This window comes from Bombyx mandarina, chromosome 15 (genome assembly GCF_030267445.1).
Source record: "Bombyx mandarina strain Sakado chromosome 15, ASM3026744v2".
Classification (NCBI taxonomy): domain Eukaryota; kingdom Metazoa; phylum Arthropoda; class Insecta; order Lepidoptera; family Bombycidae; genus Bombyx; species Bombyx mandarina.
Window position 1 is genome coordinate 3,758,784 of NC_143221.1, and position 27,139 is coordinate 3,785,922.

Genomic DNA, 27,139 nt, shown 5'->3' on the forward strand with positions numbered 1-27,139 from the left:
ACCGCGGGAACCCCCCTACTCTGAACGGGTTCTGACCCCGGACGGAGATCGGACGTCGGGTGTAAGAGTGCAGGGGAGTCGTTTAGTGGGTGGGCCCTAAAATCCTTGGGCCCGCGATCTGCTCTCAACACCTGCAGATCGTTGAGTCTCACATACCCCGCGCGCCCCCTAGGCGCGGGGACCTCGTAGGAGGTTCGGCCCCCGGCCCGAAAAAAATAAATAAATAAAAATAGTCACTCTTCTAAGCCGTAAATAAATAAAATCGATATCCAACTCAGTTCGACTAAAGTAATATAACTTGAGTGGAATCTCTTTACCTCGAGTCTTGTTAAGTCGAAGTCCTCAGTAAGTCGAAAAATAATGCCATTCCTTTCCACTAAACCTCCAAATACTCGATATCTCCAATTATTTAGACTTTGTAACTCGAATAAAATATTATTTCCCTGCGTAGGCATTTAAGTACATACATATTTATAGTCCATAGCTCGAATTTCAAAAAACCGACTCTGTAAGTCGAAGTTTGTCAAGCTTAATGACTTGAAATTGCCCGAACTCGAAGAATCAATTGATTCCAATAAACATGTACCTACCGCAAAGCTTAAATAAAAAATTTATTAATTTTTTTTTGAATACCCGCAAATTATACTCGAAAAATCGCGCCTTCTATCTTGAATTTCAGTCATGGACTTAATAATGTCAAAGTTTTTTGCATTTCCCTTGACATTCAAGAAATCGAGATGTTACTCTACATATATTTAAATTATCTGGAAAAAACTGGGAATGTAATAATATATTTTATAATATATTCGATTACAAGCCATCGATAAATTTATTAATAAGGATTTTCAAGATTTTTATCATTTATGGTTACGATGATATTGCACGGAAAGAAAATTTGAAATTTCTTTGTATTTATTATATTTGTAGGCAGACGAGCACGCGGCCCAACCGATGGTAAATTGGCACAGTCGCCAATCGACTTCAGCAAAACCAAGGGAACAGCCAAGCCGCTGCCCAGAACTGTCTTCAGAATACAGTAATTTACAGAATTATTTTATTATATTTCATTATTTTCTTCCTACCTATTCGCTGGTAGCCTATGAAGCTATTCAAGCTACGCCCGGACGGGTAGGTAAGCTCACGGGCTCAACCTGGGAGAATTTCCTAACACTAGCCCTATATCTAGCATCGCAGAATCTACCACCGGATCGGAATCGCGAGCCACTGAGAAGATCCGTCGAGGCATTTCAATGAAATTATTTTTGATGCAAAAGAAATATTTCTTTGACCTAATATCTTCGCCGGAGTAATTAGATTTTTTTTTTATTGCCCTTGTAGGCAGGCGAGCATACGGCCCACCTGATGGTGAGTGGTTAACGCCGCCCATGGACTTCAGCAATGCCAGGGGCAAAGCCAATCCGCTGCCTACCGCAAAAATAATAATAAATGAATTAAATAATAAATAAATTATTTCTAAATTTTAGATCGGCTTGCTATATGTATTTGTGTGAGTGTGTTTTTTTAAAACCATTTACATTAATAGAATGTTATCCATTCACATTAGTAAAGTAATTCTCATTTCGACCTCGGGAGCACCTTACGCCGTGTATACTTGTGTCGTACAACGAAAGGCAAGTACTTAAGAACATTATTGATTGAATTCAATAGGTAGTCATTTTTCATAAACCACATATAACAATGCCAGTTCACATCCGCGTACATATTGACGTACATTCAAACAATACTGGGAAGTTGGATGTAACAAAGTATTTCTCTTACGAGTTAAGTTCAATGGTGGTATTGTGTATATGTCATATATCAGTGGTGGTCTTCTCTGGGGAACATATGGAGTGGTATCAGCGTAAATTCCGAACAAACGATATATTCTAGTAATAATAATTGAAATAATATAAATCATTGAAAATAATAGAGCTTCTAATAAGTTTATTATAAGTTTTTTTATATTGCCTTTGTAGGCAGACGAGCATACGGCCCACCTGATGGTGAGTGGTTACCGTCGCCCATGGACTTCAGCAATGCCAGGGGCAGAGCCAAGCCGCTGCCTACCGCTTAATACTCTCCACAAGCCTCGTTTGAAGAAGGACATGTCATAGCGCTCGGGAAACACCGTGGAGGGGAGCTCATTCCATAGCCGGATGGTACGTGGCAAATAAATATATCTGGAAACGCACTGTGGATGACCGCAGTGGCTCCAGGTAGTATGGATGAACTCTACTCCGGTGGCGGGCGATGCGATGGTAAAAATGAGACGTTGGTATCATCTCGAACAATTCCTCAGAGCACTCCCCATGGAACATGCGGTACAAAATACAGAGGGAACCGAAGTCCCTCCGCAGACCCAGAGGCTCCAAACGATCCGTGTTTGTAATAATACTGGTGGTAGGACGTCTTGTGAGTCCGCACGGGTAGGTACCATCCCCCTGCCTATTTCTGCCGTAAAGCAGTAACGCGTTTCGGTTTGAAGGGTGGGGCAGCCGTTGTACTGTAAAAACGGAGACCTTAGAATTCATATCTCAAGGTAGGTCGCGGCAATTACATTGCAAATGTCTACGAGCTTCAGTAACCACTTAACACAGGTGGGTCGTGAGCTCGTCCACCCGTTAAAGCAATAAAAAAAAAAAATCCTACGTGTTTTTTTCTGAAATCGAACGAGTCAATCTAAGAAATGCACTACAGAAATTGGTCGACCAAGAAATTGGCGTTGCGTACTGATCGCTATTCGTAATAATTCAATTTGAGCACCAATTGACGGAAATCCAAATTGAAAGTGTCGTGGAAAAAAAAAACACAAAAAGAAAAAAAAACTAAAAGTTATTTCATCGGTTTTGTTAGTTATTTTATCGACAAAGAATATCGATAGACATTCGTTATAAAAATATAATCTACGCTAAGTACTTATTGTTACATTGCATCGTATCGCGATCGGTCTGCTGTATGTGGTCCCTCAATTTAGCGTTCGTCACATTATATTTGTGTATTAGTATTAAAATTTGTTTCTGTGTAAGCGTCGTTAAACTCTATAAAAAAACTTTTTTAGACCATTTTTATTGACGCAATTGCCAAACAACATAATATGATTTACACCACCGCACTATATAATCTGAGTATTGCTTGCAACAAATCGATAATGATTCTCGATGATAAAAAAATCGATTTCGATTTAAAATCCAATCGACGATGACGGTTGCGGCCGCGTTCAGGAATTCGTTAAGAAATCGTCGCGGCTTGAATAATAATTTATCATTTAGACGTCAACGTCTCTCGGCTCGAGTTCATTGAGCATTATCATACGAGAATATTAAATTGTATACGTGTGGGACAATTGTGGCCGTCACTTTGAATCTGTGGAGTAAAACTGCTCAATTTATTTGACCTTTTTTGTTAATTGTAATTTAATGTTCAATAACAAGTTAGCAATTTGTTTTCAAATGTTAATTCAACAGGAGAAAAGACGAATGAATAAATACACGTTCAATTTTAATTAAAAGTGCTATTATGACACCTTAGTCATCCGTGGCCCAGAAATTTTTAAAGTATCCGAAATGTCCGAGAGGAAACAATGGCGACAAGAGACGAGATATTAAAACGTCAAAGTCAGTTTAATTAAGTCCAAATATTGAGTGTATTTATTATCTATGATTATGTTTACGACTCGTAAAGTACCAGTACCGAAATGCTATGCTCAATTTTCTTTTTTTTAATTCCTATTTTATACCTATTTTAGCAATTTGTAACTAATGTATTTATTGTTATATCTTAATGACGCTTAAAGTACTTCAAATCGTTAGTGAAAGCTGTAATCTGAAAATGCTGAAAACAATTAAATAAACTATTCAAATTTTAAATTTGTTTTTAATTGCAACATCGGACATAACACCGTTTTGATTTACTAGTTGAAACTAGTTCGGATTCTTTTAGCCAAAAACTCGACTCCAACTCCCACTTCAGTTTGAAAGTTTGTATGGTGAAGGCCGCGCCGAGCCCTTTGCCAACATCGATACGTTTATACCAAATAAATAAATTGTAGGATACGGCCTTAAAGGATGTAGAACCGGTTCGGTGGAGTGTAATGGCAAGCTGTGGAGGCACGCGCGGAATGCCGCACCGAAGCTATGCAACTGCGATTAGAGCAGATAAAACTTCGTGCCTCAATAACGACCCGCTACACTCTCATAATATCATTATTCTCTCGGATATTATTAAGCGTTTTTTTTTTTTTTTGTAAATGTATTTAGCCTCTTTAGTCTTCACGGTGAATGTTTGAATTGAAATCGTGAATATTTGCTTATAAACTTTATAGAGCGAAACAAAATATTGTTTGTTACAGAAACGTTATGATAATGGCCTTTCACGACAATTCCTATGGATCACGCAATACGTACGTTACAATGGTATTTTGACACAATTATTATTATTTCAATTTACGAGAAAAAAATACTGAATTATTATTATTATTATATTCTCGTATACACTTTAAGCTAGCTACAGATTATAAGACAAATCAAACTACACACAATGCTTGGCTATAAAACGCCCACTCGTAACCTCATGGCTTCTTAAAACATTATGAATGAACTAAACAATTATTTATAATCACATATTAAGTAATATTATTAATAATGTGTATCGATATTTAAATACGTTACGGTGAATATTTCGAATAGTTAATATAAAACAAAAAAACTCGCCCGATCGATGTCGCCGGCTCGGCATTTAGACAGAACACGCACACATCACCGCTGGTCATCACATCACATCAATGGACGCGGAACGCGCTCGATTTTTGAAAATTTCCTTTTCGAATTTCGATTTAAGCATAGTGTTGTAAAGTAGACGGTCGCTCCGAGTCATATCTCGCGCTCGACTCGTAACTATGAACTAATCAACTAGTGACGTGATTCACTTGAGCTATTAATATGCGTGGCGAGTGACCGCATGTCAAGAGCGAGGCTCGCTGTTTGTGTACTGGCGTATCGGCTATTCGACCACTAATGATATGTTATATAAATCGTCTAATGATCGGTTTGTACAAACTTACATTTTTTCTTAAACTAAAATTATTAATCACTGCCCACCTATTGTCAGCCCACATAATTTTATTGAATAGTACACGTTTTTCGGTTAACATATTTACATTTAGTTCGAAGGAGTCTTGTATTTAAAGATTAAAATCAATAATTACACCGAATTCAGGTCTTGTTTACGTGTTGCGAAAAGTTGCAATTTGAATAGCAACAAACCTTTTTTTGCAAGAAAAAAGTCGGTTAACAGTTAACTAACCAACGTCTATCAGAATAACTGTATCGTGATGTTCATATAAAATTAAGAGTAACCTCGTCGGGTGCACGTTATAACTACAAACATTTTATTATTGGAAACTCATTAGAGGTTGTAATGTTTCCATATACATATTACGTACATATATAATATTGTTCACGCTAATCGCTACAAAATCTCGTCTGTGGGCGAGCGCAGCAAGAACATTTGAAGAATAAGTCTTAGATCTTACAAAAACTTTTATATTTTTTTCTCGTCAACTTCACTAAAAAGTTAATTACTCGTTAACTTTTTGAGTCCTTGTTATTTCGACATCAAACAATTATAAGTATTTGCATGCCTTATTTAACAACCACAAATACTTTAGTGAACTGGTATTTAAATTACCTAAGTCTTTTATTGGCTCTCGAAATAGTAATTAGCGAAATAATGTTGATTGGTTTAAACTACGTAGGTACTACTACTAAAATGAATGACTACGGTCATCCTATTTGATATTTGACTTTTTGGCATAAGATGACATTTGGATCTAAATATTTTAAATTCATTCTTCATTTAAATATTAAATATTATCTATGTTCTTCATTTCGAGGATGTAGAAATAAGACATCTTCGCTTTATGTCTCAAATTAAAAAGAAAATCAACGATACACTTGAAATATGAATTGTCATTATTTCATGTCATTTTCTAATGCACAGAATTCTCTTGCCCGCAGCCTTGCGTTAAATAACGTCAACGTTTTCTGAACGCACTTTCACCGTGAGCAAGAGCCGATTGCAGTTTGAATTTAATAAAGACTATCGTAACGCAAGCTGTATACGGCTCATTTGATGTGTTCATACAATTAAATTAGCGTTTGATTAAATGACGTTGTAGGTATTGCACATCACTATTATACAAGCATCCACAGTTCATTCGCTAAAGCCTTGCTTTGGACGTGTCTGCAAGTAATATGTAAATTAAAGCAATGCTACTTTATGCTTCAAAATTATTTATACTTAATGTAGAATTAATGTAACAATTCGCACTAAACATTCTTCTTTTGTTCAAAGTATTTGGCAGTATTACTTCACTTTTAACTTTTTTAAACGGAAAACAATTCCGAATACCGGATTTATGTACTCTTTAGTAGTTAATAAAATTAAATAAGACTTGGCTTAAAGGACTCGTTACCAAGCTTAATTTTTTTTTTTGAATGGAAATAAAAAAATAAATACCATTCTAAATTTTTATGGCTATACGTCACCTCGCCCCCGCGCACGTTCTACAAAGAAAAAAACCTTATACGTGTGCATAGGTCTTCTTCTTCTGAGTCTTAACTCTAGGCAGTGGTCGTAGACGTCATTTAGGATTTGAGAGGGCTAGTTTGATGCGGGTCACCGCGTCCCGCCATCTGTGTGCTTAGTGCGAGTTTTTTAACGTTCTCGATAGCGTAAAAGTTAACTCAAATTCGTATGCAATCGGAACAGCGCCACTAGCAGCAAACGTAGGAAAACGTTCCAATTCCATACAAAGCAAAACGTTCCAACTCCATATTTAATTTGATTATAATCATCTGAGACCTGTTATGAATTTAATATGGTTACATCGCAAAAGTGATTAATTCAAAACATAATCGTAAGAAACAAAAAACGGTTCGCCAAAAACACATATTATATTTTGTAAATCTTTAAATATTTTATGTAATATTTTTTCTATAGCATTTACGTTTTTTATAATGGCTAAAAGAACATTTAACTCAAAACACAGATGGCTATTAACGAAAGAGTTCCATCATAAATTTAAAAAAATTACATTGAATAGCTTAACGTGTTTCCTTACTCGGCTTCCAAAACTATTTCACTGCGATAGTAACTAGCATTTATTTGTCGTGAAATTCAAAAGAATATATATACATATGTATATACACCTCAAAAGCATCCAATAAATATAGTTGTCTCAGAAATTCCAAACTACAATTTACTATTTATTATTATTATAAACAGTACCATTAAATTTAAGTATTTGGAAGTCCTCTTACTGAAAGCCCCAAGGTGCGTTCCTGTGCTCCGGACAATTTGCAATCAATACAAGTATGTATTACTTTGAGTGACGTGGCAAGGACGAATTAATTGTAAGGCCCGATTCAGACGGAGCGTTTAAAAAGTGTCAGAAAGCGTTAAAAACGTTGCGTTTTTTAAGACAGAACAAGCAGCCACAATCAAACAATACAGAAAGATAATAAATGAATCAGTAACGTTTCCGCAGACAGAACGTACATAATAATAACAATGAGACGAAGAGTTCAAATTGTAATCATTTTAATGTTAATTCCGTGATACATTTATGATCACTTTTAACGGAAAGGTACATAATATGTGATTTTACTTTTCTGGACCGAAATAGTGACATCCCAATAATTATTATAGTCTAAGGTGACCAAGGTGAATTTGCGTAATTACTGGTGGTAGGACCTCTTGTGAGTCCGCACGGGTAGGTACTACCACCCCGTCTATTTCTGTCGTGAAACAGTGATGCGATTCGGTTTGAAGTGTGGGATAGCCGTTGTAACTATACCGAGACCTTAGAACTTATATCTCAAGGTCGGTGGCGGCATTACGTTGTAGATGTCTATGGGCTCCAGTAACCACTTAACACCAGGTGGGCTGTGAGCTCGTCCGCAGATTTAAGCAATAAAAAAAAAACTACTCGCACACTGATCAGTTTAAACTGTTTTTTTAATACCCTTTTTTACTTTGGATCAATACTTGTTTTTAATTATTGTACTACGCTACGAGATGCTATTAAAAACCCAATATTGTGAATTCAGGTATGTTTAAATTATTAATCTTAAATTATTATATTAAACTTAAACTATTAATTAGTCTTAAAAATATATTGAATGAAAAATCACACTTCTGTTACAATTATGAAAAACCAATAATTAGAAATAACCTTTTTCTCCAGTAATCGTCAAATAAAATTTATGATAAACTGTAACTTAGATTTTATCATAAATTATTCTATTAACTCTCAATATTAAGCGTCTGCAAAACGCGATAAAGATTAGGCGTTTGTACGGCTCGTAAACGCCTAGTCTATATGCAGCCTTATTTATCAACATGAACGCAAATGAGTCATTTCATACAAATGTACGGCATTTATCACAGGTTATTGTTCTCCTGTAGTTCATTTTTCCGTTGCATCAAGGATTTCAAGCCTAATACTGCCTGGCGTCGGAAAAAATGTTTTGCGACGAAAATATGGAAGTTGGTGGTACCAAATCGTGAAGGCTGGCGATATTCTCTACTTCGAGCAATGACTAGATTTAAATTAATATCAGTCGGATTTTTGTAGTTTTTGAACACAATTTTATTGCCTCGATTCGGAGATCATTCGTGAAAATATGTACCTACTTAAAAGATTGGTACTTGCCATACAATTTTTGCTTCGATACTGTCCCAACACTTGATACTTTATACCCAGCTTTATACCCATACCTTTTAGATCAAGAAAACTAAGGAATTTCGGTTTCGTGTAGAACGTCACGAATGTTAATGCAATTAAACATTGAACGTTTCAGTAATTCTAATCCACAATAAGTCGATTACCTGAAATTGTGTCACCCCAAGAGTGTACAATTTAAAGCGATTGTTTTAATCCCTTTAACTTGGATGTCTAATGATATAGATAAACACGAATAGGAATTTTTAAAAAACTTTCTGTAAAAACCTGGTCAAATTTTTGGGAAAAACGATGTACGGTAGCACTTTTTTTAATATCTAGTAATTTTTTTGGGAAAATGATGTAGCTCTTTTTTAAAATATGAATATGAGTGCAATAGAACATATCTGCTGCTCTGTCGCACTCCCACATTTCGATCGCGGTAATGTCATTTTAATTTTCCAGGATTATTTTCTTTATTAGTGACCAACCGCAAAATAAAGAAAAAGGTTGTAATTTATTATTTTTTGAACTCAATAGACATATTAAATATTAAAAAATAAGAAGTAATAAAATTTAGTTCATATCAAATATTGTCGCGCGTCTGTGTAGGTAAGAGTCAGAAATAAATTTCGAATGAAACCTAAAAACTTGAAGTGCGTGAACTGAGCAATGAAAATGATTTGTGCTCGGTACCTACTTAAATAATGTTATTTACATAAAATATACAATTAGCCTTCTTTATTTGGCCAGCGGCTCAACTAAATTATTTTAAAAACTATTCCTTAGTGGGGCAAATCATCAGTTCTCCTTCGTTGAGTTTCCGGCGCGTGCCGGAAAGTGGTCACCACCTTTTTTGAGTCCGATGTAAATCGCCGGACTACCGTATATGCGTTGGGAGCGATAGGCGGTCACATTGGAGTTGAATCTACTGAAACCGCCTGTAGCCCAACAACGCGCGCCCGAGCCTTGGATGAAGCAGAACTCATTTAAGACAGATTTGGGGGCAAGGGAACGCATTTCGTTATGAGGGTATATCTCACCGCAACTTTGGCTTTTTTTATTGCTATGACGGGTGGACGAGCTCACAGCCCACCTGGTTTTAAGTGGTTACTGGAGCCAATAGACATCTACAACGTAAATGCGCCACCCACTTTAAGATATAAGTTCTAAAGTCTCAAGTATAGTTACAACGGCTGCCCCACCCTTCAAACCGAAACGCATTACTGCTTCACGGCAGAAATAGGTAGGGTGGTGGTACCTACCTGCGCGGACTCACAAGAGGTCCTACCACCTGTAAAGCCACTGGGTACCGCATGACGCTGATTGTAGGCGCTCGTCGAGACGCCGCAGAAACCTTCTCTTCTCGTGGTGCTCGTTCGCTCTCAGTAGCGTGTCGGTTTTTGCGCTCGAGCCAAAGGGTCTCGAGGAGTCTCGCGATAAAAACGAGAGCGCGTCTGTACACACTCGTTCGCTTAGTTGTCCGCCAACTGCGTCAGTTTCTTCTAGCTTCATCGCAACGGACATCCGAAGTTCATTTGATACACCGAGTCTGTACATGGTGTGGTCTCGTGTCGAGACTACGCGACGAGAGCGGACGAGAGGCATTATGCTTTTAAAGAGCTTAGAAAACTACCTGGACAAGCATAGGGGATAAATAAATATGCGACCGATTTTCTCTAATTCATATTGCGAATACAAAGAAGCCTAGATAAAAGTGATTAAGCAAGTATGTAGTATTAACAACACAGACGCACGTCGCTTCTAACCAGTTACTGTAGAAGTCAGCGTGGGAACATTTTCCAAACGCAATTATTTTTTGTCATGAAGCCTAATTTAATTAGTTTCGTAAAATTAATATTATTATAGATAGTCGCTTTTAAACATCGCATTTTATAAAGGCAAAATCAAGCCGTAAATTACCGAGTATAACTGGTAATATTAATACTATTTCGTCCAGAAAGAAGATAGGAGGACTGAACTGTAAGTAAATATTTTCAAATAAAACTTGACTACAATTTGCCACGCGATAATATTGAAATTTAAGCACTATTGAAAAGTTTAAAATTGATATTTTCTTGTCTATACTAATATTATAAAGAGAAAATAGTTGTTTGTTTGTATTGAATAGGCTCCGAAACTACTGAACCGATTTAAAAAAAAATTTCACTGTTTGGAAGCTACACTATTCCCGAGTGACATAGGCTATAATCTTTTTGAAAAAAATTAGGGATCTTTATTCAATAATGTAACCCAAGGTGTCAAAAAATTACCTAAAATATTCTTTACATCGCGTGCCCTGCGAAAACTATTGATGATACAATAAAAGAATGTACTACGACTTTGAAGAACACATTATTAATTACAAAAAGTGTCGCGACAGCATACGTTTAACTATTATAATTATGCCACAATAAGTGTTCTTTTATTTAAAAAAATTAAAAAAGTCAAATATGGTTGAAATTTTTATTAAAGACCCGAGCGGAGCCGGAGCGGGCCGCTAGTTATTTCATATTATGGTCGAATAGCTCACAGGCTATCTTTCGTAAAGTCACCTCAGTCCATACAATACAACCCACCCTTCAAATCGAAACGTACGATAGCTTCGCGACAGGAATTGGCTGAATAGTGACATTTTCTGATGCTGGCTACTGGTATAATACTTAAGATTTTTTTTTGTTTATTGCATGGATAGGTGGACGAGCTCGTAGCCCACCTCGTGTTAAGTGGTTACTGGAACCCATTGGCATCTACGACGTAAACGCGCCACCCACCTTGAGATATAAGTTCTAAGGTCTCAAGTATACTTACAACGGCTGCCCCACCCTTCAACCCGAAACGCATTACTGCTGAAACCCCGTACAATTCAATCTACCGTTAGAATTAATGGTAACCGTTTGAAAGGTACTTAGCCATAAGAAGTGCGCACCACCATCATTTCGTTTCCAAAAAAATTTTTTTTTGTATTGCTGAAGTATATGTGTGGACCAGCTCACAGCCCACCTAGAATTATTACTGGAGACCATAGACATCTACAACGTAAATGCGCCACCCACCTTGATTTCTAAGGTCTCAGTATAGTTACAACGGCTACGCTACCCTTCAAACAGAAACGCATTACTGCTTCACGGCAGAAATACGCAGGGTGGTGGTACCTACCCGTGCGGGCTCAGAAGAGGTCCTACTACCAGTAAATTAAATGTAAGATTCCATAGAGAACGCATAGTCTATTTTGAAGACTTTGCGTTGTCTACTAAAAGAACTTATACGGGCAGACATAACGTTTAGATCTTAAATGTACAGTTATGATGAACTCTACCACCAGTAAAACTGCCATCCAATCCCTTAGTCATCTTTTACCACACCCGAAGAGTTGAGGTGGTGCTTTTGTCTAGGCTACAACACAGCCGAAATTATATAGTGTTTTTTTTTTAATATTCCTTGTCCATTTTAATTTAAGAGCTATTTTGCTTGTAGATAATTTCGTGAGTGCCTGCGTGTGAGACCTTCAGGCACGACAGACTGATCACGGCTAACTACCGGTTCTCACGTTTACAATCACTATACGACTCATGAGTTGTATTTTTTTATGATTCGAGAATGGGTATAAATATTTACTCTATGTTTTTTTTTATTGCTTAAATGGATGGGTGAGCTCACAGCCCACCTGGTGTTAAGTGGTTACTGGAGCACATAGACATCTACAACGGAAATGCGCCACCCACCTTGAGACATAAGTTCTAAGATCTCAGTATAGTTACAACGGCTGCCCTACCCTTCAGACCGAAACGCATTACTGCTTCACGGCAGAAATAGGCAGGGCGGTGGTTTCAACCCGCGCGGACTCACAAGAGGTCCTACCACCAGTAATGTGATACTCTCTATGTGTGACGTGAACTTGGACTGCAAAACAAATTCCTATTTTAATTACTTGTGGTAGTGGAAACGAACATCCGGTCTATTTTTTGTCCAAATCGATTAATTCCGGTTCATGTAAAGATATATAACTTCGAAACCTACAATGAGCACAACCAAATAACTATAACTGGTGCCGACTGGTGATGGGACGTATTGGAAGTCCGCACGGATATGTACTTTCTTCCTTACCTATTCGCAGACAGGTAGGTGAGCTCATGCGTTCAACCGGAGAGAGTTTGCAACTAGCCGTAGCTAGAGCAGTGCTTCGCAGAATCTACTACCGGATCGGAATCGCGACCCACTGAGAAGATCCGGCGAGAAACTCAGTGGGTTAAGGTACCGTTATCCTTCGTATTTCTGCTGCAAAGCAGTTATGCGTTCTCGTTGGAATGGTGGGCGGTACAATACAATAGAAGTCTTTGATTTAATCTTGACTTAATCAATGAAAAAATAATTCAATGAACGAAGGAATACTTGAAGTTTGTTCGGTTATATTTCTTAATTTAATAAAAAAACACGACGCAAAAAATGTAATTTACTTTTTGCATTGCGTTTTAGACAATAAGCTTTCTCAGTGCAAGAGTTCTGTGTCAAGGTGTATGTACTAATAGTTTCGATAAAATTTAAAAAGGTACTTAGTAGGTAGTGACACGTCATTAATGATCCATGTATTTATTGTTTGTATTCTCCCGATGCACCTGCTTTGATTGAGCGGTGCCACTGTGCCAGAGTTCGCATCACGGAGCTGGTACTTTTTTAAACCAAAAAAAGGAATTAATTCAAAATCTATACATGTATACGTGTTTAACTAAGATAAAAATAACATGGTGGAGACATGTTATTTTTATCTTAGTACATTGTATCATGTCATAGTATATCATAGTAACATGGTCTTGTGAGCCCGCGCAGGGGGATTCACTTCTCTGCTATTTCTGCCATGAAGCAGTAAGACGTTTTGATTTGAATGACGGGGCAGCCATTTGTACTATTCTACATTATAACATAGCAAGACGAATTATAAACGCACAGACTAGTTCAACTGGAGCGCGACCTCAAAAATATCGGCGTCAAGAACTGGAAGGAGAAAGCCCTGAACAGAGCAGTCTGGAGAGACATACTCGACCAGGCTAAGGCCCACCCTGGGCTGTAAGGCCTAAGATGATGATGATGATGAGACTAGTTCAACTGCTAAGTTATAAAGCATGATCGAATTCAATTCTATAAAAAAAATATGTATATATTCAGTATATAATTTTATGCCTCATCTGAACTTTCGTAACGTTGTTCATTGTTTGATTCATAATAATAGTTATCTCCCTGTTTAATGATGTGTACAAATAATGATGCAATTCGGCGGGAAGTAGGCCAGAGGCCCGTGGAAAGGTCAACGTGTTCGAAGCCATACTGTGCCCACTCAGCTCGACTGCAATGCGATTAAAGTGGTAAAATATTAATTGGCTGGAAGACTTTTACGACTGCTCCCAACATAGACACGACAGAACCAACCATCATTCAATTGACGAGATTAAAACTCTTAAATAATCATCAAAAAAAATAACAGCAACAACGGTTAGCAGGGTATGGTTATGTTATGCTTAGATAGGAGATGCATTGGACCAGGAGATGTATGGAAATTGTAGTGCAAGGTAGAGGGGGAACAAGTCGACCGAAGAAAACATGGATGGAGTGTGTGAATGAAGATATAAGAGAGAGAGAGGAGTGAGTGTTGAGATGACGGCTATAGAAGAGAATGGAACAGAAAAATTCAATGTGCCGACCTCACCCAGAGGGATGGCCCACCTATGGGGAACATGCAAACCATGTTGCTCATTGCATCAACTGTGTAAACCACTATGATTTGCTCCATCACTACACACGAATACCATCCATGCCATCGTAGTTAATCTCGATTTTAGAAATAGTACATAAGTTTTCGAAGCATGTATTTGAATTCAATTTCATTGTGTATAAGGCCTCGGTGAAAACAATTGGATACTGATAACGGCGACCGATAAATGCAATGCTGTATTGGAATCATCGCGGAAAATAGAAAATGCAATCTTGTTTGTGATAAGATAAAGACGATTATACAGAATCGTGTTTCGAATTGCATTAGGTAAGTACTTATTGTAAAAAAAATTATATCAAAATATGAGAAATTTATTTTAATATTTTCTATTTTAGCAACCTTGAAACAGCTCATCGATATCTGATTTGCAATTACTGACTGTAATATGTAGAGTTTCGGGCGGATATTAATACATGAGATTAGGCCCGATCACATTCCCGATCCTGCGGACAGAATGGAAAGCAGTCGACGTCGCCCAAAACACGTCATTTCGGATCTTCCCGATCCACTAACGGTGCTTTTAGGTATCTCAAGCAGAGGTCATCGTTCTCGTCGAACCCGTCGCTTGCGACGAAGGGCTCGATGAGTAAATTAACCCACAGACACAGCCCACTGAGTTTCTCGCCGATCTTCTTAGTGCGTCGTGTTTCCGATCCGGTGGTAGATTCTGCGAAGCACGGCTCTTGCTAGGGTTCGTGTTAGCAACGTCGTCAGGTTTGAGCCCCGTGAACTCACCTACTAGTTAAGGTTACGCTGAAATACCCTGTTAACCTTTCGTAAAAGTAAGTAAAAAAAATAAAAAACGGCCCGATCCGAGTCCTTATCTTGTTCTGAAGCGAGTTATAGATGAAGAAGCATGAATGATCCATGAAGTTTCTAGTAATTTTTAGAGTTTATTATGCGCACATATAAAAGTTCATTCTTGAAGGTACGTGTGGAAGATATCTTCGTTCGAAACCTAAGTTCATAAAACTCAGTAAGAAAAAGCAGAGCAGAAAAAAAATCTTACAAGATTCTTTATTATCGTATTCAAAAGTTGTTTGTTTTATAACGCGAATTTAACTAAAGCGTGAATTATCTTTCGTCAGACGAAAGCTGGTTGATAAGATGTTTACATTCTGACCATTAGTTTATTAACATATGTTTTTTTTGTATTCTGTGAACGCGATAATTGCAATCGGAAAATTCATAAATTCAAAAAGGCTACGATATCAAATCCATGACGATATGATATTGTTGTGTATTTATGTAATTCATCAAGATTACTGCGTGCGTTACGTCATAATCGTTTTGTTTTTCTTACTTTTTGTTAACACAAATCATGACATACCATAAGGCAATATAAGTTTGTGAAAACAAACCAAAAAAACTAGTCTTAAATTCGATTTTAAGCGAAAATGCTGACATCCCAATTGTCCAACCGAACGAATAAATAGTTTAAGGATTAGTTTAAGGAAGGATTAATAGTTGAAGTCGTCGTGGCCTAAGGGACAAGACGTCCGGTGCATTCGTATGTAGCGATGCATCGGTGTTCAAAATCCGCCGACAGGTACCAATTTTTCCAATGAAATACGTACTTAACAAATGTTCACAATTGACTTCCACGGTGAAGGAATGACATCGTGTAATAAAAATCAAACCCGCAAAATTATAGTTTGCGTAATTACTGGTGGTAGGACGTCTTGTGAGTCCGCACGGGTAGGTACCACAACCCTGCCTATTTCTGTCGCGAAGCAGTAATGCGTTTCGGTTTGAAGGGCAGAGCAGCCGTTGTATTGTTAAAAATGAGACCTAACAACATGTCTCAAGGTGGGTGGCGTCATTTACTTTGTAGATTTCTATGGGCTCCGGTAACTACTAAACACCAGGTGGGCTGTGAGGTCGTTCAACCATCTAAGCAATAAAAAAATTAAAAAAAGATATCGCCGGTTTTCGCCTCTATCTCGATAGTTTTAGAAATGTAGCGGTAATATTGTATACAAAGTATTGCAGAAAACCAGAAGATTATTTTATTTTAATTACGCAATGCTTGAAAAATCTGCGAACAAATTTCTTATACTGTTTTTCTCTCTTTATCCCTCTCTTTCCTAATCTTTAAATCCCCTTATCTTTTAAGCCAGACCGTATGAATATTTTATAGACCATATGACAATATCCAATACCCTTGTTTAAGATCTTAAACGAAATAACTGTTTAATTCAATAAAACACTGCCTCGTTTTGTGGAAACAAAATTGTTTAGCAGAACTCTCGCGCCGCAACTAATTTTATTTTATGCTGAAATGGCAAAGTACTGTACATGGACGGCACTGACATAAAAATCTACATTGCATTTTCTCCATTTGCATTTTATGAAGTCGCGTTTATTTGCTAATCGATGTATGACGTACACGCATTACATATTTGAATGGAATCGACAGAGTAGTATTGGTACGAAACGAATGGGTTTATACAGAAATAATATTATTTAAAAAAAATATTTCCGTGATTTCTGTATTTCCATAATAATTTTTAATAACTTACCTTTGGCTAAAAAACATTGGAGCTATGTAATAAAAAATAATAGCCCAGCGGTTCTCAAATGAACTTCATCTAATTTTACTACATAGACAGTTTTGTAGTAAAAGGCAAGTTAGAATAAATTAATAAATTGATTTGCTTTTACATTTGGTCGGTTTGAAAATTACTTACTAATTAATTACGGTTTGAAAGGTACTTGAATAGAGACGGGCTATTTGAAGCTTAAAAATCGAATCAACCTTTAAAAATTATAATTTTTTGAGACTAAGTATGAATATAGGTGCTTTTCCGAAGTGCCATTTCTCAAAATGTCAAAAGTGCCATACCTATTTCACCACATCTCAAAATATAATTGAGCTTTCAATTGGCACATTTAATTAAAAACTATAATTTGAAAAAAACGTGATATTGTTGAAACTAAACCAGTGGGTAAGTGTGGCAATTACTTATTTTACACGACTAGTAAATTGGCTGTCACACTCACGATAGTTTCACATGTTAGTACGACACGCGATATTTCGTATAGTCGTTACAGACAACTATTTCATTAGCGAAACTAAATCATATCACGTAGATTTTAAAAGCAAAAGTTTTAAAATCGTAGGCGGCAAAAAAGACTGTACTGCTTCATTAGAACAGGAAGTTTGTTTCCCGAGCGCTATGAGATGTCCTTCTTTAAAAGGGACTTGTGGAGAGTATTAAGCGATAGGCAGCGGCTAGGCTCTGCCCCTGGCATTGCTGAGGTCCATGGGCGACGGTAACCACTCACCATCAGGTGGGCCGTGTGCTCGTCTGCCTACAAGGGCAATAAAAAAAAGGAAGCAGGTGCTCAGACAGCAGGGGTATGTTTGTTAACTGCTGCTAGAGCGCCTCTGGAAGGAGACCTGACCTCTCAAGGACAGCTGCTTGGCTAATACGCCGAATACCCAATCGCAATTGAGACAAACTCAGTGGGTCAAATTCAATTCAATTCAATTCAAAATCATTTATTTCAACTTAGATGTCAGTATGACACACTTGTTGAATGTCAAAATACAAATAACAATGTTAACTCTACCACCGGTTCCAAAAAAAGCCACAGTCCTGAGAAGAACCGGCGAAACAAACTCAGCGGGCTTTTTTTTCTTTTTGTTTTTTCTCAAATATTTTCTTTTTTTTAAATAAATAGAAATATTCACAATAAAAGAAAAAACAAGTCTAAAAAAATAATAATAATAATGAAAAATGAAAAGGCCAGGAGCGAGCGCCTCATTCCCACGTAGTGCCATCTAGTAAATAATCCTTAACTTTATAATATGCCTTGTTGCACAAACGTTCCTTAACAGTTTTCTTAAATCTATGAACAGGTAGTAGTTGAACGTTTAGTGGGATCTTGTTGAAAAGCTGTACACCTTTTAGGTACCCCCTAAAAGAGTTGCTTATTTTCTTAATTCGAGCCGCCGGCAACGCAAGCCTATGTTTGTTCCTAGTGTTCACATTGTGCAAATCGCAGACTCTGGGGAATTCTTCAATGTTTTTACGCACGTACAATAAATTTTCAAAAATGTATTGGGACGCTAAAGTTAGAATTTTGATTTCCTTAAACTTGTCCCTCAAGGATTCCCTCGGGTGCATATTATAAATAGCACGAATAGCCCTCTTCTGCAGGATGAAAATCGTTTCGACATCGGCAGCATTGCCCCATAGCCAAATGCCATAGGACATAACACTATGAAAATAACTAAAATAAACCAAGCGTGCCGTATCTTCATTAATATACATTCGTATTTTTTTTACCGCAAACGCTGCAGAACTAAGCCTACTCGCTAACTTGCATATGTGAGGACCCCACTGCAGCTTAGAATCAACTGTTATACCAAGAAAAACTGTCGAATCCACAAGCTCCAGTGTCTCTCCACTTACAGTAATATTAGTGTCAACTTGTCTAACATTAGGTGTGGTAAATTTTATACATTTTGTTTTTTTATTATTTAATAACAGATTATTAACACTAAACCAATGTACCACGCGCGAGATAGCATCATTCACATCGTCATAATCTTCCAAATGTCGTTTAATTTTAAACAATAATGATGTATCATCAGCGAATAATACGACCTCGTGACGGGTTTCAATAAACTTAGGTAAATCATTGATATATACAAGAAATAGGAAGGGACCCAATATGGAACCCTGAGGAACACCCATATTAAGTAAGACACCGGAAGATCTCGTTCCTTTAACGTCTACCTTTTGGATTCTTCCGGATAAATAAGATTTAATAAGTTCTAATGAAACGCCCCTAATACCATAATGGTGTAATTTCCTCAACAGTGTATTATGCTCAACACAATCAAAAGCTTTAGATAAGTCGCAGAAAACCCCAAGGGCATTATGCGATTCTTCCCAAGCCTGAAAAATATTTTTAATGAGATCTACACCTGCATCAATAGTTGACCGACCTCTAGTGAATCCATATTGTTTGTTATGAAGCAGGTTATTGGAATTGAAGTGGTTCAAAAGTTGTTCCAGAATAATTTTTTCAAAAATTTTACTCAATGTAGGTAGTACTGAAATGGGCCTAAAGTTAGAGGGGTCAAAAGTACTACCAGATTTAAATAACGGTATTATTTTACTATATTTCATTAGATCAGGAAACACACCACCATCAATACAGTCATTAAATATTGTAGCAAGGTAAGGTGCAATTATATCAATAATGGATTTTATAACATTAATTGAAATTCCCCATAAATCACCAGTTTTCTTAATATTAATGAGCTTGAAATTATCAATTATGTCCTTTATATCAATATTTGTGAACTTAAAGTTAACACTGCATTTATCAACATGATTTTGCAGTAATGATTCGGCGACGGTAGGAGATGAAATTAAAGATTTTGTGGTAGAAGCTGGGATATCAGCAAAGTAGTGCTCAAAGGCACTGGCCACTTCTTGATGAGAAGTTATTATTCGATTATTGATTTTTAAAGTTAATTCAGCATTGCTGTTTCTGACATTCCCAGTCTCCCTATTAATGATATTCCAAGTCATTTTAATTTTGTCAGGTGCATTTTTTATAAGATTGCCTAAGTGCAATGACTTGGCCAATGTACAGACTTTTTTAAACAGCTTGGAATATTTAGAGACATACTCATGAAATGACTTATTATGATTATATGATTTTTCATGATAGAGATCGTATAATCTCTGCCTACTTTTGTGAATTCCAACAGTCGCCCATTCATTGAATGATCTTTTATTATGTAAGATCAGAGTTTTAGAAGTCAATGCTTTTTCCTACCTAATGTGGTAACCTTGAGAGGCTATGCCAGAGTAACCTTAACGGGCAGGTGAGTTCTCGGGGCTCAAACCTGGAGGCGTTGCTAACACTAGCCATAGCAAGAGCAGTGCTTCGCAGAATCTATCACCCGATCCCGGATCCGAGAATATCCGGCGAGAAACTCAGTGGGCATCAATGCTATGGGGATGCGAATCTTATTGTTCGTAGCTTGTAAATTTACAAGTTTTTTTTAAGCAGCCATTAAGGTGATTCACGTTTTTGCAGTTTTTCTTTCTGATCCATGTTAGCTACCGCTAGATTAATTTTAAAGAACATAACAATAAATTGTCGATGGGAAAACGAGCTCACAAACCTGTTAAGCCACTGTCGTAACTAGCAGTTTTCTATTTCACATGGCGATACACGCTGGTGATATGTTTTTGTTTACAACCAATTAGAATTGAATATAACTTCTGTAATCTGTGAACTCGGGGCTAATACTCGTACACAGATAAAAATGTGAATTAAAATTATCGTGCTATATTTGGTTTACGTATGAGCACGCTATAGATAAGTGTTAAGTATGGCCACAAATAAAATTATTTAAGATCAAATTCCTTTTGGTTTTCAATATGCTTTGCATGAATCTATACTAATATTATAAAGAGGAAAGATTTGTTTGTTTGTTTGTTTCGAATAGGCTCCGAAACTACTGGACCGATTTGAAAAATTATTTTTCCATTAGAAGCCGACATTGTCCCTGATGAACATAGGCCACTTTCTTTTTTTTTTTTTTTTTTTTCATTTTTGTTTTAATGTTTCCGAAGCGAAGCGAGGGCGGGTCGCTAGTTATAAATAAAGTTTTATACGATTTCTCAACCAACGAAGTGTCTACCCGTGTATATTACAATGGCATTTTTATTGTTAGCTTATTTTGGATCTGAAAATCGCTGATTCGTCATCTCACTTATTGGAATCGTCAATCGAACACGTATGTAATTCGGTACGGTGACAACGTGAATATCTGTCTTGTTTTGCAACCTCCTCCCTCGCTCGGGCCATTCTTTTTGTGAGACTAGACTCTCGCAGAAATCAACCGTATATGACCCTTACAGCGGCAAGTCAGGCTCTATTTGAGAGTGGAGGTTGCATACTAGACTTACCTAGTCTCTGATTCACCCCTGCCCACCGTGGCAGGGAGATTACACCCGGGCAGTAAGGCTCACAACAAAGCCGGTTCCGTTCACCTATAAGAGGGTTCGACGATTTGTCCTAGTTTCTAGGTCAAGACGCCACCGGAATTCCATCAGCTTCTTGGTCTACACCTAACAGAATTACGAAATATTTAAAAGTGTTGCCCGAAACTTTAGCCGACTAATACAACTACTTTCGGTAAAAATACCATGTTTTTATTTTTTTAAGAATAAACGAAAGTTGATGAGTTCATCAGAAACTCCGGTCATTGATGACATACTGACAATGACCTAATAATGTACGCCATAAAAATAAATTCCATGAATCGATAGTATCACTAGAACTAAATATAATTAAATTACTTTAGACCGTTTATCGCTAATGTCACAAAGACCTTATTAATCTTAACGTGACTCGAGCTGCAAAGGTCAGAAAGAAAATAATATGATAAAAGTTTAAATACACATGTACGTTTTTATTCGGTTTTGGAAGAAAGAATCCGATTGTGTTTAACTGTAAATTTTAATCGTGTTTGTATTATACTTTTGTTTATCCCATGCCTAGCTCTATATTCGTTAGGTACACAAGTTTTGATGATAACGTGCACTGATAAAAAATACCTAGCGATAAAATATTTGTTTGGACTGTCAATATTTGCGAATTTCATTAACGTTTGTGAGATAACGTGGGTGACCTTAACTTTCAAACATCTGAAATACTTAAGCTAACAAGGAAAAGTTCATGGTGAATGTTCCAACTTTTTTTTGTACTTAAAGTCTAGACGATGTTTCATATTCCTCCAGTTCGTGTTTTATTCAGGCCAGGAAAATGTTAAATGTCCACATACTAGTATTATAAGTCTTTGCCCCATCTCTACGCGTTAGGGTTGGCACAACGATGGCATAACTATGTAGTTTTTTAAAACCTTTCAAGGACAACTATACCATATTACAAATATCTTTAAAATATAATACATTATGACGACAAAATTTATCATCAGTGGGTTTTTCGGACATCACGCAAAAATCCTAATCAATTATCGTTGTTTTAACAAAACAACCGCAATTTATTTTTATTATTATTTAAACGGAGTAACTAAAAGTATAATACATTTCTACATAGTACATATAATAAAAATAGTTGTGTTAATATGAGCAGACAGCGAACAAAAATAAACAACTGTCATTAATGAATTAATATTTACAAAACGATAAGAAAATAAAATCAATAAAAATGCTAATATTATAAATCGGAACAAAATCACTTTCAAAATTGCATTTCTATATTTTTTCAAGTGATAAATACATTACTTAATATCATAAGATTGTTTTAGAATTGGATTCCAAATTTACAACGAGACGGCTAACTGACTTTCTTCGCCTGGACGGGAGTGGTAGGGTGAATTTTCATTTTTTGATTTATTATGACAGTTTTTATGCGATTTTTTATTTTACTTAGAAACCGAAAAAATAATCATTAAATTTCGATGGTTTTACATAAAATAAGTGTTTTATGTATGTAAACTATAATTTTATTGAGGAAATCGTAAGAAAGCCCATAAAATCGTAAAATTACGTAGAGGTGAATGATATGATGTAGAGTAGAATGATAAACCTTATTGAGGTGAATGATAAAGGGTATAAGGTAATGATGGAAATTAAAATCGCTAGTTACAATCAGCTTATTTATTCATTAAAATACCAACATATTTTGGACATCAAAATTACTTGTTTTTAAATTATTAATTAACAAAAAAGACATTCTCCAAAATTATAAGTATAATATCAACTAATTGCAAGTAATTAGGCTTTGAACCAATTTTGAACAAAAATGTAAAGGATTGTGGAATAATTACCAAAATAACCCTTAAATTATAAATAATCAGGCAGTTTAAAGCAAGAAAAAAACACGTGAAAATGCTTTACTTATAAAACTGTGACGTTTTAGATGTAGATGGTTGGTCCAAATTATACCACTCATTATTTTTGAATGTTATATCTGATAATATTTTAATGCTTTTATTAAAATTCCTTTCTCGCCGTCTGGGTGCAGTTTCTGCAAGTAGTGTCACTATATTTTCGTTTTCGGATTCATTGTCATTACTTCCTATAGCTACATTGAATTCATAGAATCCAAGGTGTTTGCCATGTATGCATTGCTCATCAATATCGCATAAAAAACAACTTACAGTTCTTAGAGTAAGTCTTTCAGATAATATATCCCAAAGGACCTGGTGGATGGAAAGGGTGCCTCTAAATGGTTTAAGATTTTTCGGAAGAAGATTTTCTTTTTGTTTGATAGTTTCTTCGTTAACTATCTTAATAACAACACTTTCCACATTATCTTTTATTATCTCACAAAACGATTCAAAATCACCAACATCTCTTCCGAAATTAACCAATCTGTCGGCAGTTCTCTTCAGAACTGCGCCTACACCGTCAGGGGCACCCTTTCCATGCCCTGCCTCTGTATAATTCCAAGTTATTCTAGAAATATATTCAAAATCGTTTTTGATCTGTGTTATTATATAAAACATGAATTTATTTCGGTACTGGGATATGGGTGAATCAGAAAGGAAATGTAATGTTGTAATAAAGGGATTGATTTCTAACGCGTGTTTTATCAACGGAATTAAATGCGCCCAAATAGCTGCTGCATCATGACGAACACATCTACTAATAGTGCATATCGATGTTGGATGAATGGCCCCCACAGAAAAAATATGAGTGTAAATAACTGATGTATGCAAGCTAACTTGCTGTCTGCTTCCTCCGAAATGAAAAGACTGTACTTCTTCAGCATATTTTAGGCAGTAGTTTTCGGAGAAATCTACGTGAATAACGGCTTCAGATACATTTAGATTAGCTTTTAAGTGTTTCATGGTAGTATATTGAGCTACAATGTTATGGACGTGTAATAAAAAGGGACACATCAATCTTTCTAATTCTCTTATTGCTGTTAATGGTTGTGTAGTTACTTGGGCCTTTACTGTTAATACTTGTTTCTTTTTTAGTGCCTTCTTCGTAACTGTCTCTTTTGACGTTTTCCTCCATTGAAAATATGTCAAATTCGTGCTGTTTGAAAACTCTTTATAACTTATTACCTTATCTTTACAAAAGTTGCACTGTCTCAGTAAGCATTTGGTGTTATTAGGGTCACAACATAAATGTGAAACTATTTCGTTAGAGTTCTTTTCGCCTATAATAGATGCATTGTATAGAGATTTTATCAACAGTTCCATATTGGTGTGTTGAACACATAAACATGTTTCCCTGTTTGTAGGTTTAGGCTGAAGCACCCAAAACGGACGATGTTTTGTAAAAAATGAATAGCTGACTTTTACATCAGTTTCTGCTAGCATTTTTTTATGTAAAACCTTCAAAGGAGCCGCAAGATATCTTTTCTGCATTCTTCTTTTATTTTTAGTGATAAACTCCTTCTTTCCAGCGGAAATAGTACTAACAGCATCATCGTTGTAAAATGTTTCAATAGATTCTATTACTTTTTGACGCAGTAAACGAAACTTCGTATCTTTTCGTGATTTTAAGCTAGATATATCACTAACACGATTTATTCGCTTATTCCTTCGATTTTGTAAAGTTTTGGCATCTTCATTCAGTTCTTGGCGACTTCTAATATTAGAGTTATTAATAAGTGATTTCAGTCTTTTTATTGTCATTTTCTGCTTTACATTTATCTTCTGCAGAGATTTTATAATGCTTGTCAACCTTATTCTTTTTTTAATTCTCTATACCGTATCTTCCTTTGTGCTTTTTGTAAATCTTCTTTTGTAAATAAACCGATGGGATCTACAACATGATTGTTGGTTTCTTCGGGAAAGCTTTCAGGCACTGGAACATGAATTATATTCAGTACTTTTGTTTTTTCTTCTTTCTTACTTTGTCTATATTTCTTCGAATTGTGTTTCCACTTTTTTCGTATTTGTCTCTTTTCGCGAGGACTTTTTTCTGTGATAGATGTTTGTTTTTTTTCTGATTTACGTTTTTGGTATTTTGCACGTTGTTTCTCTTTTTCTAGTGCCCATAACTCTGGGTCATTTTTTATTTCTGCGTACTTACGTCTTTTACATAGCCTTTGTTGGGCTAAGCGCTCTGCTTTTGTTTTAACCATTGCCTGCGTAATAAAATTTATCTATTTAGTATCAACATATCGATGTATAATAATAACTTGAAAAAAATTAACTCTTACAGTCTACTATTAACGAATAAGATTCTTCTATTCATTATTATTAAAAACAATAAACAAAAATGGGAACATTCCTCTAGATGTACCAGTTTATTTTGCGTAAATCATTAGCCTCAACCATGCATCATTAAACACAACAGAAATATCATTCTCCTCTACACAAATCATTCACCTCATCCAAAATTACACGGTAAATGATGTTGCGATAAATGATGTAATGTTACGAAACATGTCACAGCCTGTTCAGATTTAGACACAAAATAATTGAAATTAACTAATTCTGTAATACAACCTATGCTATTATTCATAATTGCTAAAGATTTAAATAAAGAAAATTTACTTACCAAAAGAAATGTAGTCGTTTAATGATGAGATTTGTTGACAAATTAAAATTAAAATTACTTTTTATCTTCTTTTACCTAGTCTACGTGTACGCACGTTCAAATCTCGATCACGACTGAAGGGCGCGACGCGAGGAATCGTTATGGACGCGTTCGAATATTTGTAGAGTAATTTGGTCAGACAAATTTCATAAAACAAAAAACGTGGAAGGTAATGATGAAAAACTTGTGACAAAACTTTAAATGGTTAAATAATAACGTTAGACTGTGAGTTATGGTTTGAAAAATGTATTTCTACTTAGCTTAGGCAATAATTATTACGTATGAAAATTAATAAAGCAAAATTTAGGAAGGTATTTAGAGTTTTTTTGAAATATTAATGAATAAACTGTGAAATAACAGCGCGGTCAATGATTTTTGGGTATTATTTTTAAACATTTAAAAATTAAATATCATTTTTGTATTATTTTGTTCCATACAAGCTTTAAGCAAATGTATAAAGTTTTTTTCAAAGCACGTTTCGAGTAACGAAGCTGTTACTCTGAGACTGAATGTTGAATAACATTGATAATTTGCTATTTTGAAAATTCACCCGGTAGGATCCAAAAAACAGGATAAGAATTAGGGGAAGGCAAATATATACTCCCCTACAATTACAAAGATGAACGTATAAAAGGAGGATAAATAAGCACTACGTATCAGTCTGGACAAGAGTATCGCAAATCTTAAAATCACGGTAAAATATTCTACCAGCGCTATCAGCCGTAACAAATCAAATCAAATCAAAAATTATATACAGTCAAACCTGGATAAGCGAGAGTTCAAGGGAGCACAATCTCATTCTCGCTTATAGAATTTTCTCACTAACCCGAGTTTCTCACTAATGCACCCTCTGAATTTCATTTCGCGATTTTCCGGATTCAAACGCATTCACTATTTTAAGTTTCTCTTAATGACAGTACTTTAATTTTCCGTTTTGACATGATGCAGAACAGAACTTTCCTTCGCAATTAATTAACGATAAACTGAGTAAGTCCGACAAACAGGACGGTACACAAGCACACGTGTCCATTCGAAAAGAATGCGATAAAATAACAACGTTATTTAGTTCCATTAAATAGAATAGTT

General features: G+C 36.0%; 2 protein-coding genes across 4 annotated transcripts in view; both read right to left on the bottom strand.

Moving 5' to 3' along the window:
- Nucleotides 1–27,139, bottom strand: part of LOC114245540 (uncharacterized) — a 110,438-nt gene that overhangs the window by 77,623 nt on the left and 5,676 nt on the right. The window lies entirely within an intron of this gene.
- LOC114253029 (uncharacterized) lies at nt 23,135–26,635 on the bottom strand. The gene is given in 3 exon segments (XM_028187770.2): nt 23,135–25,208; nt 25,211–25,598; nt 26,015–26,635. Coding segments are annotated over 2 exon segments (2,208 nt in total). The 5' UTR covers nt 25,596–25,598; nt 26,015–26,635; the 3' UTR covers nt 23,135–23,385.